Consider the following 18,078-nt stretch of genomic DNA (forward strand, 5'->3'; position numbering starts at 1 on the left):
TAAAATAGCACATAAAGGCCGCTTCGCTGTGATAAAATTAGGGAAAAGAGAATTAAGCAAATGATCTAGCAAAACGAATGCGTTTTATTTTATTTTATTCTAAAGATCATCCCACTCTCACTGTTTTTAACTGCTGGTGGAAGAGTATGCCACGTGTCTTGCAACAGCAAAGGCACGCTCGCTAAATTTAGTACTCTGGTTACGAGTTGATAAGATCACTTTACCCATGGTAGTTGTAGTCGAAGCATACAACGTCTATAAGCCAATTCGGCTCTCTTAGATACTATGGAGTCGCATTTAAAAGAGTTTGTAGTCTACCCTTTCGATGACAGTGATTTTATGGGCACTGGAAATCAAGAGCAGGGAAAGAGAAATAAAAGACCATGGATTTATCAAATGTAAATGCTTTATTCACAATAAATATCGATTAAATACAAGTAGATTTATTTACAACATTGAATCACAAGTGTTCCTTTTTACGAATATACATTACGAAGGGATTTTACACACTTGAAAACTACACCTGAAAAATAAGCGCATACAAAATTAAACTAGTATTATAATGCAGAAGACGTCGATTCTAAAAATCCTCCACACTGATCTACTCAACATAAGGATATGAGTAGAAAATGTAACAGTCTTCAGTAAAGGTAAGCACCAATATTAATCAATTTCGACCCATTTCTGCATTCCTTCTTTCCCTACAGATATACCTCCGTAAGTGGAACCCTTCACTCGTTGATTCTATTCATTACAGATAGGTCTTGCAATATGTAATATGTCCAACTCCTAAAGGACCTTCACTATCGAGTCGGTCCGATTGTAAGTATCAAACTGAAGAATTACCTTATTTAAATGGCAAGAGAACAAACTTTAAACACAAAGTCGAACTTTCCAAACTTCACACACTCAGTGGAACCTCGGCTTGCAAACAAATCCTAACTAAAGAATGTTTTGGATTAAAAACAGAGAATTATTGGCAGAAAGAGATCTCGGAGAGATCAAGGCGGAAGAACTGGAACATTCATTTTAGTTAAGGTTAAGAATTTTTATACAACTAAATCCAAGATTTTACTGTTTTTAATTTCCATTTAATATTAACTCTGCGAAATTAATTTCTGATGATCGAGTCAGAGATTACTTTTGTAGAGTTCTGAAATGTGTTTAGTAAAACTTACACTTTAAATATAGCGTGAAAAGAATGAGCATCTTTCTAACAAACATTAATGAGACCAAATAATATAAATTCCATGGAACTACAAGTTCAGAAACTACATGAAAAATATCTTAAAGTTAAACATTTAGTTACAAAATACTGTTCATTAATAAAAGTAAAATGAATCAATACACTACATATTTCCGTAACCCATTCACTTAAGCCGTGACCAAACGACTATTATTAATAACTACCGCAATTTTTTAAACATAACTTAGATTTAAAATATAATGGAATTATACATTTTGGGCACTTACAAGGAAAAACAAAAAATTTAAAATATGGATATATGTAGTACTTTTATATTTACATTGTGTCTAATTACAATGTAAAACTCTGCATATTTTCCCATATAGCTCCCTTGATTAGGGGAAGATTAAGCATATTTTTATTTGTATGTATGAGACAATCAACACAACATTGCGCAATAGATGACTTATTTATTTATTATTATTAATAATAAAATATGGTCTTATGATACATAAACACAAATATATCCATTCAATATTAATCTCAGGTCTAGTATTATCCTAAGCGTTTGAAAATATAAATCAAGTTGGCAGAGAGAGCTTTGAACCTAGAAGTTATGGCTCAGAGTCCGCGACATTAAACCACAGTCGGAATCTAACTAGCCATTTCAAAAGGGGATTTATTAAAAATTATTTAGAAAATTAAGACATATTGAGAGCAGCTATAATTTTGATAACACATTTAATTACCCTTACTAGGAATCATGAATCTAAAGGAAAGAATAGATGAGAAGCTACCCTCTTTGAAGAGTTGAGATTGTTGACTTTATGTATTCCCCGCAACTTGCCCGGACTAATAATTAAAAAAGGAAAGCTTTCTGTATTCATTCATACAAATGTTAATGCCTTTGGAATGTATCACCCTACTCTGGAGACAAAATGTATGAAAACAGTTGCCATAAATCATAACAGGAAACATATTACACTTTTCAAATAAGAACTAACTCCCAAACACTCCGTAAACAGACAAAAAAAAATACAAATATAGAATAAATATACGACAGTGAAATTTATTCTGGACACAATCCGTTGCATTTTTAAAATATTTATATTTAATTTACCATTTCATTAAATATATTTTTACAGTGGTAGTCTCAGTATGATCTAATATATGTTATGTTCAACAAATCCACATTTACTTCCTAAAAACTAGCAGCAAAATAATAATAATAAAATAAATGACTAATTTGTTTCCCGAATATTTGACTTTTTTTGTTTACAACGTACGTACCTACAGATATGAAACACATTGTTATTTTAGTATTAAACATATCCCGCATTTTACATCATCAATATCATGAATGCCTATATATAATTGGAAAAGAAGAAATAATTTTAAAATGTTGGAATATGGAAATATATGTTTTTTAAGCAACAAATAATTTTAAAAACATAAGATTTTCCAGAACTGTTTTCACTAGTAAACTAGAGTATGTATTTATGAGAGATAAATACAAAGGTAATTTTATTTGCTGGCATTGTTTCACCATAATTGTATGTATCTAAAGATACAAAATGGTAAATTTAATTAAAAAAAATTACCTTGAATAAGTCAGATGTAAAAGAAAAAAATTGTATCCATATGTAATGTTAAAACAAGGAGTCAGTGTGAATAAATTAGGCAGTGAATCCCAAAGAGAGATAGCCAAAATTACAAAATGATGAATTTTATAAATATAAAATTAGTTGAACCATACAACAAAATGTAAGATAAAATGACTATCATTCGGTTAATAGCGTAAAAATTACATAAAGTTTCTACTACACACATTCAAAAGTTGTTCAAGTCTTCAATCAACTCGAGAAATAGTTGATTATCAAAATTCACCCTGAATCACTCTTATCAATGAAGCAATTCTTTTGAATAATGAATAACACGCAAACATGTATGAACATACTAAATTTCCATAAACATCGATAACAAAACAAATGCTTATTAAATGCAAAGAGCTTAACTAAGGTTAACAGGACACCTTGCTGACTCAGGGCGATTATTGTTTCGGCTGAAAAAAAATTAAATCAATATTAGGAATAATTTTTAAATTGTCTAACTGTATTAAACATGAAAAAGCCTAGAAGTCATAATCATATTTAAGATTATTTTACGCTTTTATTATAAAAACAAAATTCATATTAAAAGAAATCAAACAGCCAAAAAAACATATTAGCCTTTCCTTCCAGATGATATGTATATACTACAATTCGACTCCAATTACGAGACTATCGATATAAAATATAATAGATACATACAAAATATGTACAATAGATGGTGTACAAAATACGTATCACCGTTGCACATGGAAGTTTTTAGCACCATAAAGGAAAGGTTAACAAAGAAGTAGGCGTTCTACCTGCGTATGTTCAGCGGAGGGGGGCGCAGGTGGCTGGGCAGGGCGCACGGAGCCCTGCGTGGCCTGGCGCTGCAGTGCCGCTGCCGACACCTGCGACAGGATCACCTGCGTGTGCGCTCCCCCTCCCGCCACCATCCCGGCCCCCGCCTGCCCGGAGCTCCCTGCCGCGCGCATCTGGCCCATATTGCCGCCTACCACCTGCAGATGCCGACAACACCATTTAATGTCCGCTTAATAAAAGCTTTCCTTATCCTACCATAGATGGCTATTGTAAACTCGCGCATATTGTGTTTTCGCATACAAGTTTGATCAATATATCTAGAAGTTTTGAAAATTTGAGCAGTGTGGTTGTCAATTATGGGTAGAATTGGTGAATGTTAAGTAATCACTTCCAGCCTCAGACGGAGCCTAGAATTGGTGAATGTTAAGTAATCACTGCCAGCCTCAGACGGTCGTAAGCCCTGTAAACGCCCATAGACTTCCATATTCTTTAACCATTAAAACCATTTACACAACCAGGTACACAGTTTAATGGGAAACCAAATAAAGTAACAAATGTGAAAGTACGGCTTAAACATACTAAGGTATGATTTTTTTTCTTTTTCCGCACATTTTAGGATCAAAACCATTGAATTACCTCTAATAGTTTACCTTCTAAACATTATTTAAAATGTTGACATTATTTTTTGATGACCTGTGTTAGTTGGAAGATATTTTCATTTGCAAGTCTTCTAGATCCGATAAAAAGTGGCAAACAAATAGAGGGATTATAACCTGGATAGTTGGACGAGGTAGGACTCTGGCGTTGGGCTGAGGAATCTGCCGGGCCATCATGATCTGCTGCATGGTGACCGAGGTCTTGTGGGCCCCCTGGGCCGCCGCACCGGCCCCGCTTGCCTGCACTATCACCTGCGTCCCGCCGCCCACCTGATCAAACAGTGACAGCCATATACAGACCATTCAGCTTTTTGTGCTCCCTCTGTGACCGTTTAATACTTATTGATAATAAAACATGGAATTAAAATTCATATATGGGGGATTTCGATCCTCCTGTTCGAGCCAGCTACATAGGTTAACCATAAGAGTGAAAAATAAGTAATATTATTTTGACGTCCCTGAGATTATTTTATTATTTTTATTTATTTAATATAGTTACAAAAGTTTATTTTTTAATAATTTTCTGGACGTTTCTACTTTTACAATCTTAAAATTAATAACGCAGTTCTCTCCAATAAAGAGACTAAGCTCTTGTGCTTGGAGAGGGACTTACACTTATAATTTTTTATCTGTAGGAAGGTTATTGAAGTACTTGGCTCAAAATTTTTAAAGTTCTATTTATGTATTTATTGATTTGGCGTTTAATTTGTAGAACTCCATTTTAATTTATGTATTAATTATAAATCAAACACAGATTTTTTGAGTCTACTAAGTTGTATTATTGTTAAAAAAATACAACTTAGTAGACTCAAAAAATCTGTGTTTGATTTATAATTAATACATATATTTAAAGTTCTGTTGGAATTGTTTGGTATCGAACCCAAAACTGTGCGGTAGCCAAACACGCTAACCATTTCACTTCACTTTCCTTAAATTGCATTAACAATTTACAATATTTTAAAACTGGTTAATGAATGCGGAGACAAACCTGGGCCAGCTGGGTGACCTTGGAGCCCTTGCGTTGCGCGAAGGCCAGCTGGTGCTGGAGCTGCATCTGCCTCGGCACGGGCACCTTGAGGGGAGCCCCCGGCTTGCCTCCCCCCGCCCCGCTGGCCACCACACTGCCCTTGGTCGACACCCCGCTGCTTCCCGCCACTCCCTGGAAATTAATCAATTATATCTACCTATACATCAACTGTAAAATGTACTCGCTTAAACCTAGTGAAATCACAACATTTTAAGTGTGTGTTGTTATTCTCAAAATGTTGTGAATATTTTTTTCTTCTTCTTCTTCTACTTGTTGTAGGCCTTGTGGTCTGTTTTTAAGAGGGATTAGCCTCCTGTGATGTCGATTCATCTCTTTGGTGGTCTGCCCAGAGTCGCCAGAGTTGGTCGTACAATGCAATGTGGGGGAGTCTAGATCGTTCCATTCTCCTCACATGTGCATACCATTGTCTGCTTTGTTGCCTTCCCACCTAACGACATCTTCGATCTCGCATATTGCCCTTATTAAGGGAAATTCCCTTAATATTTTATTATTATTTTTAAACCCTCACCTGCACCCGATGGTGCATAGGGCACTGACTTTGTCATTTTAATTTGATATATAATAAGAACACATAATCAAATAGATGTTTAAAAATATATTTTGTTGTATGATTAAATTTAAAAATAGTTTTGCATATCAAACCTGCAGTTGTTGTTGGGTAAATATCTGCGCAACCGGTTGAATGCCTGCCGATGCTTTATGTTGAGCCAACACGTGTTGTCGCTTCAAGATAGCATTGATATCGGTGGACGTCATGGTCCGTGCTATAGCCTGTTTGCCCACCGCCTAAACAAACCAATTCTCAATTCAAGTCATATTACACGAAGACAGCTAAAAGATGAATAACTTCAACCACGGGTACTTTCGCTCAGGAATATCAGATTTAATATACTATCCCGAAAAGGGCATTTTATTACATATTTGTATTACAATTCAATTTGTCATTTTTTTTTCTAAAATTTATTCATATTCAATACAGAATTTAAGTATGTTGGCAGACATATTACTCACTACTGTAAGTTTGCGTGTTTTTAATGAGTTAGTTAACACTTTGGTTACAAAGACTTTTGGGGTTACTATGCTAGAAATACCACAGTTAAAATATAAATAATTCAACAGTAAAAAGGGTTTGATAATTTATAAACACTCTGTGTCATTGTTTTATCTACAGTCCAACAAATATCTCTAGGAGTTTAGCTAACTAAATGTATGCAGCATTATAAAAAAAGGACTAAAAAGCAGAGGCGTGCATTCTAGATAGGCAGAAAAGCAGTGCCTATCCTGTATTACTCGCGTTCCATATAGAAACACGACCAGCGCCTACTATGCCTTATCCTTACCCAACCCTACTGCCAACCCTGATTAAAAACTCTGTGCACGCCACTGCTAACAAGTAAATGCTGCTCGCTTAATGTACACCGCCTTTTTACACCGTGTGCGTAACACTGAGAATCAAATGACTCCCGACATAATTGACAAAAACCGTAACATACTTTTAAAAATGTATCCGATACATTTATAAATCATAATGTCAAATACGACGGATCCGGTATTTCTTGCTAGGGTACCCAAAACCAATATATCGGATTTTGGTAACCAAAGGATTGATGTCACTCATGTCAGTTTCCGGTCCCAGTACTAAATAGTTGGAACAGGGTCCACAAACTTCACAATGACAGAACCGTATACAAAACATAGACGTCAAGTCAAGGTGAAACACGCAAATAAAAAGTAAATTAATGTCACAATATGCATTGTTAAAATTTTGGTGGGAATTTTAGTATTTGTGTCTCCCTTATTTATTTGCTAAAAAATAAAATCGAAAAATGCCATTGATTTATTGAAAGATAACAAGTGAGGAATAGCAAATTCTGAAAATTTATTAACATATTGCGAGACAATGTTACTTTGAGCCACCCCAGTTTACTTCGTGCCACATAAAAAGTATTTTGTGTAGTTTGACACATTAAAGATAAAATAAATAACAAGTTAATACAGTGGAACCTCTCATAACGTGCAAAAAAATATGATAAAGTTGCTCCCTTAAAGAGCAACATTTTGCATAACGAGTTGCAAGGAAAGGGCAAGTACATTTTTCATGACATTCACTAGTGCGGCAAAAATGTTTCACTTAACCTGTTAACCGGGCGGGACGCATAAATACGTCAAACGTAAACAATATCGGGTACGGGTAGGATATATGAATACGTCCTTGAAATATATGTTTATTATATTATTTATATGATCGCTTATTTTTCGAACAACAAAGGCATTAGTCATCCATACATGTCTCGACATGAATTTAAGACACAATCAGTGAATCAGTATTCGCGCCCGTTACAAGTTGCATAATTGGACAGCGGACCGCCCGGTTAACAGGTTAACGAAAGTTTCACTTAACGAGTAAGATGCTGGAACGAATTATGCTGTTATGAGAGGTTCTACTGTACATGCGTAGCATAATATTTAGAAGTGGAGTAAAGCAAAGAATGTGCAGTGGGACCGTAGAAATGATGCATTCATTCTGGGCTCGCCGCGAGCCGGGCACTCCCCTTGTAGTCAACCAGAACACACTTAGAAAGACTCTCGGCACGGCACAACTTGCAACCTGTACCGGACTGAGAGCTTCCTGAGTGTATTCCGGTATAGCGCGCTAGCATATAACTCACAGTAGTGAAGTTTGCAATAACCTGTGCAGTGATCTGGGGACGCTGTTGTACGGTCGCCTTGGGGACCTGCTGCTGCTGCTGCAGCACCTTCATCTGCTTTATGAAGGTCTGCTGCTGTATCTGCAGCTGAGTACGATAAGCTGTCCCGGTTGCGGCAACTGCACCTGAAGCATAACAAAAAAAAATCACAAATTGAAATATCAGAGAAGATTGAGGAATTTTTGGGACTTCTCCCTCCAGTTTTGTTTTTCAACCTAATAATATTATACATACATTTTTCTTCCGAAAACTTTGTTCACCTTAGTGGTATAGCGATTAGTGCATTTGGTTACTATGATGAAAGTCTCGGGTGCAATTCCCATGAGGTGTCAAAATAAGTTTAAGTGAATTTTCATTCTTATATTTATTGGATTGTATTAATATTGTATAATATAATATAATATTGTTCACCCGCTTTCACATAAGCAATGATAACACCATGTTGATATGCACCATTGAGTCTGGATGAGACTTAGAGGAAAAAAAAAAACGAACTAACAACTGCAGTCGAAGGCAAAGAGAATGACAAACCACTCTATTATTGCATACATTCTCATATATGCCATATCTGCTCATATGTGCTGTATATTCAATTTTAAAATTGAAAAAATTTCGAATCACCTAACAAAGATAGTGTTCCTTTATTGAAAGAATGCGACTGATTCGTTATTCAATCACATGTGGTAAGGAGCGATGGCAATTTCCAAAAGAAAATGATGATTTTAGATTTTAGACAGTATATGAGGATATGCGAAAAATATTTTTTATGGACTTACGTACAGTAAATTATGTACGGTAACTGGTCAAACTTTTATCAGACATGTAGAATATAATCATACAGCTGTATGATATCAATGTATATTGAGAATGTCGTTGCAATAATTAAGTAGCAAAAGTGAAATAATTACCTTTGGGAACAACAGAGGCAACCTGCTGGGGAGCCACCACGATCCTCTGTGTCCTGTGCAGCGGGTCCTGCTGCACGAGGCGGTGGTGTGGCGCGCGCCCGATGGAGAGCGCGGTGATGGCGGGTGTGGGCGCCAAGGCGGGCGCGGTGGGCGCGACCGCGGGAGTCGCAGCGGGCGGCGCGGGCGGCGGGGAGGGCGCCGCGCCCGCGCCCTGCAGCCGCGCCACGCCCAGCGCCTGCACCTGCGCCTGCTCCGCGGGCGCCGCCGCCGCCCCGGCCGCCGGGACCACCTTCTGCTTCTCCTTGGCGATCCTCTCCGCCCGCCGAGTGGCTATCTCCATAGGGCCGGGCGGAGACTCGTAGTTGACCCCGTACTCGCTCAACACCGCCGCGTGCTTCGGATTCTTCATCGTCGGATCGTCGTATCTCCTCTTCGGCGTAGCGGTCTTCTTGTTCAGTATGTTCTTCATAGTATCGTACCGCGCTTGGATGGACTGCGTAAAGGATACATTATTGTCTTGTTCGAACAATTGGGAAGTGCGCATCGGCCGACCGCCTTTGGTGGTCGTTTTACAAACGCCTTTAGTTTTCTTCTGTTTTTTCAGGTTAGCATCGTACACGCCTTCTTCTCTGGGCAAGATGACAGTCTCGTACCTGTTTCTACACTGTCTAGGAGATCTGTATATTCGAGACGTGTTGTTCACCAAGTCTGATACCAAGTCCCAGTTAGGTATGTGCGCCGGAGACAGTATGACGAGGCTCAAGGGCAGTCCCTGCGACTTGACCGCTTGAAGTAACGCCATATCTTCGGTAATCATCCACTCTGGAACAGTTTCCGGTTCGACATGCGGCCGAGGTGACGGTTTGACCCCCGGAGCTGGTACCGGAGGCCTTACGATCCCTCTGTACTTTTGAAGTTTCAAATCCCTTCGCATTTTTAACAAGGCCGGGGTAGGTCTCTCGAAAAGAGAGCGCGGGGCGTAAACCGATTCCTCTTTTCGAATCTTGAGTGGCCGCCTTCCATCCGGACTGTGACCAGTATCAATCCTCTGTCTCTTGTTCTCTCTTTTAATGAATACTGGCGGTAATTGCGTCTCCGACATGATATTACAATCGTATAAGTAACCCATCGACACATCAATATAGACATCGTCTTCTCCTTGCGGAGGAGTTGGCGGACACCACATCTGAAAGTGGAATGAATAATAAGCACCATAAATAATTTTTCCAAGTGGAAAACTACAAATATAACTTGTTATGTAAAAACTAATAAAGAGGCTACTAACCGGCATTCGCTCTCGGCCATCTTGAGAAAGCCAAACCTATAAAGAAAATGATCTTACTATTTAATTTGGAATAAAAAATTATTTTATTTTATCGTCCTTATTTCTACGTAAAATTTAAGTACACAGGGGTCTTGTGCGAGGATGTGCCAATGTAATTTTTTCTTAATTTAAGAGTCCAATGCGTATTTTAAAAATCAATGCATACTTAATTCCGTGCTTAAAGAATTTCTCAGAGGTGTTTTTACAACCTTCATAACATTTATATTTGATGTAAATGTTATGAACCGTAATCAGCAGCTCTAGACAGTGAGTAGTATATAGTACTATGTAGGTAGGCAGCCTTGGCTGGTGTGCCTTTATCTCGGACAATGTATTTTGTCTGCGATTTCCTTTATTTGAAAAGGACTCGAGTGGTTTTTAAACTAACCGACTAAAGTTAAGTGGAGAACTAAGCTTGGCATTCCAATTTGAAACTACTCACTCCACTGGAACATATTTTGTTTTCAATTACAAAATTTAAATATGAATTGCATATTTGTAACTTTAATTTCAATAAACATTATACTGTGCATGAAAACATAGCATGAAAATATTAAATGTATAATGTAAATTTTCTCTTACAAACATAAATATGTGTATACATCGCTCACTCCTTTCAAGAACGTCATAAATCAAAAATTGACAATTTTCAGTTGTGCATGTTTTCAAAATGCCCAGAAAATGTACTATATCCCAGCAAAAGCGGCATATTTTTAACTTAATATTTACCCGCCACAGGGCAGAAAGTGTTGTTTTTGCATTTTGAAGAAAAGGTATTGTTTAATTATTTTTGTAAATATACTAAATATTTTTCAAATGGAGAAAAAACCTTCAGGTTTTACCTAAAAAGATCTGTTGCATAGTAAAAAGTTCGATACGTGGATTGATATTTATTTTTGATATATTGTGTTATATTTTCATAATTTAAAAACGAGAAATCAAGTTTTTTGATTTATGACGTTCTTGAAAGGAGTGAGCGACATGTACATTTTGCCGGGAAAGGGTCAGTATTATAATGTAATGTTTACATTTATTTATTTTTTGAGTACTTATCATTAAAGTATTATGTATGCCTCAAACAGCACAGTTTTAATAAGGTTTTTATTTTGGCAAACGTAATGTAAGAAAATAAAATTCTTTTTACACCCTAAATGACTGTGTCTATGTAGGAATTGATTGAGCATGTGTCATATTACTTAGATCTCTCCTGGCTGATGTTTCCGAGAAAATTTCTTATCCACTTTTATAATTTCTTATCTCACTGTAAATTACTACCGAAATTCACTGCTTTTATTAATTCCTAAAAAAAATAATACTTTTGGAATATATGGAAAGTGTGAAATGCTCATTCTGACGACTTATGGCACTTTGTTATTCAAAATCTCATTTACATATTTTTTAGTGTAAAGACTGGACTCAAAAAACACAAATTCAGAACATAGAATTCGATTATTAAAATTGGTCCTACGTTAAATTGGCATTTTAATAACTTTCTTTCAAAATACATGGCCCTAAGGAAGTGAGTAATGGGAATAACCGTATTTTTTGCTATAGTCCCTCGTAAAAAAAATCTTTTCATATTTTCAATTTCAAATTGAAAAAACTTTTCCTGTTTTGTATTGTAATTTTACTCCTATCAACTTTGACAATGAGTTGTTTTTTCTACACTGATAAATTTTTTCTTCTATTACAGACAACAGCTAATGAAACTATAATCTATGGATTGCCCTTAATTCATATTATATATTAGTTATATTTTTTTCTTCAGAATACAGTCAAAGCTCATTAGAATTCTTAAGTAATTCTATTTTTTTAAGGAATTTTCGCCCCCTACAATGTTTCCATACAAAATTTTACAAAATTTGAAAAAAAGGTCGATATTAAAAAGGCATAATTGGTCATTTACTAATTACGGGCACTGAGGATTTGCATGGTACAAACTGTTAGTTGAGGTAGCCGGTGAATTTGACAATTCACCCGTCAACTATTTTAGTTATCATTTTGCTTTGATTTTTTATTAACAAAATTTTATTTTGAATTTCAGGCAAAATATTGTTTCAAATTATGAATGTTTAGTATGAAAACAGTTTTAGAGGGACAAGAATTGTGGCAAAACTGTAAAACGAACAAGGTTTTAGTGTAGTTGTTGGCGATGGTTGGTGTAGAGTATAATGTATGGATGTGTGGATGGACAAGGGAATCGGGAAATGAGAGTGATCATCCTTGCTTTGCAGTGCTTGCTTTTATCCCAGACGTTTGGAATGGCATTGCTGTTTTGGTGCAACAAGTCTCTCTATATTACTATAGGATGAAGTAACGGAATGAAACATCGCCAGTGCCAAACCAAACATTACGTCAGGCGACGGTGGAAATGATAAAACAAGCATACAAGAGCAAGTGTGTCACCAAAACAACAACAACGTCAGGAAATAGAAACAATTATAGCAAGGAAAGTCACTTTATTTCCACTTTACATTTTATGCAAACTTTACAGGTATTTTGGCATCCACAAATAAAGACACGGTACGGATGCGCACAGACCGCATCCCAAACAGACAGATAAATGCAGTCACAGAATGTGTCTGGAATAAAATGAAACCGTTCTAACTGGCACAGAACAAGGAAAATAACGTCCAATATTTCGAGAGATAACTAAAACATATCTCTTTGGGTTACTTGCGTGAAAAGTACATTTATATATGTAAAGTTAAAATTAATAATTTACAGCTTACATAAAAAATATCTTATCGATTAAAGCATATTTACACCGCACTTAATACTAACATTGTTCGCTTTCTCGCAAGATCTGTTTGTCATTCACTTCAAATCTCATTCATGGTCTCGTTGGCTTTACTAGGCTTACTTATAATCTTACTGGTCTTGGATACTTTCTTAACTACTTGGCCGTCCGGGTTGACGGAAGCTCGGCGCGCCCTCGTCATGAGGTGACTGTTGTGGAGGGGCAGCGCCGCTATACTGACCACCGGCTGCTTCGCTATTATTTCCAGGTTGTTCTCCTCCACTTGGGACTTCCTCACTACCCACGAATCTAGAGTTCTATTGTTGGACACGTTCTGCATGGTACCTTTCAGCCGAGAAATTATCTTTCGCTTTTTGGGTAAAAAGTCTTTCATCGACGGCTTCACTAAGGGCTTAGTGACCGACTCGCTACAGTTCAAATCGTTCATTTCGCTTCCTACTTTACTTTCTATTTTACAAATATCTACAATAGGATTTTCTTTATCGTCCGCGTTCTCTATTACGTTGTCTAACACCTCGTCTATAGGAACATCAGTTGTAATACAAGTATCATTGTCAATGGAATCTCGCAACACGGAAGGGGATTTAGAGCCGTCCGAATGGTGCGAATTATTACGGATGTTATTCAATTTTCTCTTTCTCTTGAAACGGGATGAGATCAAGTCCGAAGAGGACTTGTTCATCCGTTTGCTAAGGGAATTTTTGATTAAAGGTTTGGCGTCGGGAAGGGCGGGGTTTGTATCGAGAGTCCAGAGGTCGATTTGTACGGTGCCGCGTGATCTAGTTCTAGGACTTTGGCTATTTTTGTTAGCGGAGGGAAATTTAGAGCTACTAATGGTAATGTTGGAACCGTCCGAGAAATTAGACCCTGAATCTACGGAATTACTACTCTCTGAGCTATCTACGGAACCGTTGTTATGTTCCATCCGGAGGGAAATTCTGGCGGAGTTACGGAGGCGGGCGGCTTCCCTCTTGGTCTTGAGTCGGAGGGAGTCGGGCGGGGCGGAGCGGCGCTGCTCGGGGAGGGAGCGTTCAGAGACCTGGTTGGCGGCGTCCTGCCGGCTGAAGGTGAGCAGCTCCGTGTCGGGCGCGGGGGGCGGCGAGGCGGGGCGTTCCAGCAGGCGCCGCGCCGCCTCCCACTCGCGCCGCTGCCGCTCCATCTCCGCCGCCGCATGCTGCTCCGCCAGCGTGGCCGCCTCGCTCGCCTCCACCATGCGCATCGCGTACAACTCCACCGGAGAAAGCTGAATACAAACAACTCCACATTACAAATTATGCTCTCCCTACAACAAAAGGGCATCTTAAAACCTTTCGCATCACTATTGTTGCTTAAAGTCACTCAACAACAGGAGGAACTATTGGACCTCAATAAATCATAAATAAATATGTGTTTGTGATGGACACCACTGAAAATTTACCAAGCTGCATCCAAGAACACCATCAATATCGATGGTGAGTTTAAAATTAGTAAATTTAGCATTCTCTTGAAAAATGTAAAAAAGGGGTTTTTGTATATATGACATATCACAAACTCCACTGGTTACGCTTTCCCGAAAGGGCTGAGTATAAACTCTGCCTACTCATGTATAAATCAATACACAATACGGCTCCAGAGTATCTTAAGGAGTATTCCAGATGAATTGGTTGATAGACGTCTCACGCTTCGATCAGCTACAACATCTGCAATGGGCAAAGTGATCTTACCAGCTTGCAACCAACGCACTAAATTTGGCGAGCGTGCCTTTGCTGTTGCAGGACTGACGGCGTGGAATGCTCTTCCACCAATGGTTAGAAATAGTGAGAGTGAGATGATCTTTAGAAAAAGACTAAAAACACATTTGTTTGCTAAATCATTTCCACCATAATATTTTCCCCAATTCATTCACAGTGAAGCGCCCTTGAGGTATTTTTTTATGAAAATGGCGCTATATAAGTTATCCAAATTTATTATTATTATTAACTCTTTTTTTTTGGTTGGTGTATTTTTGCACAAAAATATTATTCTATAAAATTTAAAAAAAAACATGGAAAGGCAATACAAAAAAAAAATAATGTGTACCTGCTGCATGAGAGCCTGAACTTCCATCTCAGCCTTGCTGAGTTCCGGCTGCTCGGCTGCAGCGGGCTGCTCCTCGAGCGGAATGGACTCATCAAATTCGGCCAGATCAGCGGCCGCCTCTGCGCGCGCCGTGTGCGCGGCCGCTACGTCTGCCTCGTCTTCGCACCACGCCAGCGCGCTCTCCAGCGCCGCCACGCCCGGTGCGGCGGGCACCACGGGCGCGGGCGCTGCGCTCACCGTAGGCGCGGCTTCCTCTTCCACTTCCATGCGCCGCGCAGCCTCTTCTTCCGCACCCACCGCAAACAGATCCTGAATGGTAGTCTGGAAAAAAGGATAAAAGTATATATATTTTTCTTTTGGCCTTGTTCTTTCGGAATCTAATTCTAGAATTTTCATATGTAATTCCTTCGTTTCTGACTTTGAATTGAGGCCGGCGCATAAGGTAAAAATACATTTTCCGTCCTTAAGCATCAATCGACCAAATGGGTAGAAACACCTTTCCCGTCCGAAGTGAGTTAACAGAAAATATAGCCTCTACCTCCTTCCCTAAACTCCCTTTTTCCTTTGCCTTCCTTATTATCATCAAGTTGTAATTTATGTTTTTTTTTTTGAAAAGTACCCTCTGATTGCAAACAGCTATATTTGGTATCAAACGTTTTGACCAATATCACTAGTCTGTTTTGGGTTGGTTGGAAGATATTGCTTTTTAGCAATAAGCCCGCCAATGTACTTATTTATTTTCTATACTTAAAGTTGAAATAAATAAATAACCAAAATATAGTGTGAAACTTACACTTTTGAAGTATGCGGTGGTGAAGTTCCCACCCTCGATAGCCAGATCTCCCAGCATCCTCTTCTGGTTGGCCTTCTTGAGGATGTTCTCCTCGATGGTCTTCTCGGACACCAGCCGGTAGATGTGCACGTCCCTGGTCTGGCCGATGCGGTGGCAGCGGTCCTGGGCCTGGGCGTCCATGGTGGGGTTCCAGTCCGAGTCGTAGAAGATGACGGTGTCGGCCCCGGTCAGGTTGACCCCCACGCCTCCCGAGCGGGTGGACAGGATGAACACAAATATGCGCGCGTCGCTGTTGAAGCGCTCCATGAGGACTTGTCTCTGCTCCACTTTGGTGGTGCCGTCCAGACGCAGGTAAATGTGACCGTGGAAGTTGAGGAAGGCCTCCAAGACGTCCAGCATCTTTGTCATTTGTGTGAAGATCAGAACTCGGTGTTGGTCAGTCCGCAGTTTCCTCAGCAGTCGGTCCAGAGTTTGTAGTTTACCTGAAACAGAAAAATAAAACAATTTATTAAGTAACTAAACAAACGATAAATGCAAAAAAAACCATAGATATGGAAATAAACAATTATAAGAGAAACATTCAAGTTTTATTCTGTTTATTGTCATTTACTCGATGATTCCAACCATTTTAATTTTCCTAAAATTTTCAAAATAATTTGTAATTCTGGTCCCGTCCCTTGAACGATTATTCATAGGAATTTTTTTAAAATTAAAAATGGTTATTATCAAATCATATTTTAAATATTTTACCTGAAATTCTGAATAAGAGAAAAAACAAAAAATCTTTTAAAAAAATCTGCTGACAATAATATGTTATTTGATTCCATAAATTTACTGATTAATCATGATCATTTTTAGACTTTGTATGAAAAAAAACATCAATATCAATCCATCCTGATAATATTTTTATCATTAAACATTTAATTTCCATTATATCTTACACTATTGAGCCTCGTCCGGAATCACTTTAGATATGAGTAGAGTGTTTGTGTTGTATAAAATGGCAGATTTAACTTACCACAATCGTATTGAATAAGCCGGGGGTCAGGGAAGTAGGTAGAGAGTTGTGTCTTGATCGGATGTACTAGATTCATAACGGGTTTGGCATAATTTACAATGGATGTATCTATTGACTTTTCCTCTTGGACCTTCCACGCGACACCGTGACTAATGTGGGCTTTGATTCCAGGACTCATCGCGCCGCAAATGAAAACTACAAATCTAAAAATAGAAAAGCAATATATGTAATTGAAAAGACATCACAAAAACGGAATTAAATATACTGAAATACATGGTATAAACGCATATATTTTTTGGATTATGAATCCTTGAGATGTTGCTTCTAAAATATTCCCAAGAGCTTAAACAGTAAACCATATGCTAAACTTCTTCAAACCCTCATCCGATGGTGCATAGGGCACTGCATCATATAAACGCACTATTATCTTAGAAAGGTGATCAGCCCTCCGATTCAGGTACCAGTCCGGGGTAATATTGAATAAATATTAGTGAAAAATCACTTATTGTTATTAGACCCCACCCTGGGAATCGAACCCGGGACCTCCAGTACGGTAGACGAGCGTGCTGACCATTACACTACGGAGGCGGACAAAATTACATCTGTCGTTAGTTAATAATTCAATGGCTAGATTTTTATTACAATGGGCTAACTGTGTGTTTTTACCTTTTGAAGACATCACTCATATCCTGTGCGTAACTTTCCACAGTAGCTATGTCATTTTGTAAAGTATTGCAGTACTTGACGGGCGGCACGGAGCAGGCTTCCCGCAGATCCAACCCGTACAGGGGCCAAGAATCGCATCTTCTCGTGTTTATATCATTCAACATGTGCAGCAACGATTTTCTCCTAGTTTTAAGTAGTTCTTCAAGCGATGGCTAAAATAGAAATAAAACTTAGTTTACTATGTATGGAAAGAATTACCTTAAAATTACCTCACATTAATCAAATTTGTTGATTTGTACCAAAATATATATCGCTGTAAGTGCACTAAACACCATATTTTGATAATACAAAGTTTAAAAAAATAAATCTTCTTCTAACCCTTATCCGCACCCAATGGTGCAAAGGGCATTGTATCGTTTTGAAAAAGTGTTATCTTGATAGTTCTGTTACTTACATGTAGGCTAGGTGATCACTCCCGCACTTCAGGGTACCAGTCCATGGTAATATTAAATAAATGTTTGAGTGTAAAATCACTTTATAA

At 38.1% G+C, this 18,078-nt stretch overlaps 1 protein-coding gene across 3 annotated transcripts in view; it reads right to left on the reverse strand.

Annotated features, from left to right (window-relative positions):
• Positions 1 to 376: 376 nt before the first annotated feature.
• LOC148311215 (chromatin remodeling protein domino-like) overlaps positions 377 to 18,078 on the reverse strand; it is a 36,141-nt gene continuing 18,439 nt past the window's right edge. For 2 of the 3 annotated variants that reach the window (XM_088256911.1, XM_088256910.1), the window contains 13 exons: positions 17,538 to 17,749; positions 16,872 to 17,074; positions 15,854 to 16,335; positions 15,061 to 15,381; positions 14,042 to 14,245; positions 10,203 to 10,238; positions 8,918 to 10,103; positions 7,992 to 8,134; positions 5,944 to 6,087; positions 5,242 to 5,412; positions 4,371 to 4,523; positions 3,597 to 3,794; positions 377 to 3,248 (listed from right to left, as the gene is read on the reverse strand). In XM_088256911.1, coding sequence (XP_088113037.1) covers positions 3,237 to 3,248; positions 3,597 to 3,794; positions 4,371 to 4,523; positions 5,242 to 5,412; positions 5,944 to 6,087; positions 7,992 to 8,134; positions 8,918 to 10,103; positions 10,203 to 10,238; positions 14,042 to 14,245; positions 15,061 to 15,381; positions 15,854 to 16,335; positions 16,872 to 17,074; positions 17,538 to 17,749 — 3,465 coding nt within the window. In that variant the 3' untranslated portion in view covers positions 377 to 3,236. Of the gene's footprint in view, positions 3,249 to 3,596; positions 3,795 to 4,370; positions 4,524 to 5,241; positions 5,413 to 5,943; positions 6,088 to 7,991; positions 8,135 to 8,917; positions 10,104 to 10,202; positions 10,239 to 12,126; positions 14,246 to 15,060; positions 15,382 to 15,853; positions 16,336 to 16,871; positions 17,075 to 17,537; positions 17,750 to 18,078 lie in introns of those variants that run through there. The other variant, XM_088256912.1, reaches the window with a different exon arrangement.

The sequence above is a fragment of the Brachycentrus maculatus genome, unplaced genomic scaffold, assembly GCF_059751285.1.
Source record: "Brachycentrus maculatus isolate JH-2025_06_01 unplaced genomic scaffold, ASM5975128v1 h1tg000069l, whole genome shotgun sequence".
Taxonomy (NCBI): Eukaryota; Metazoa; Arthropoda; class Insecta; order Trichoptera; family Brachycentridae; genus Brachycentrus; species Brachycentrus maculatus.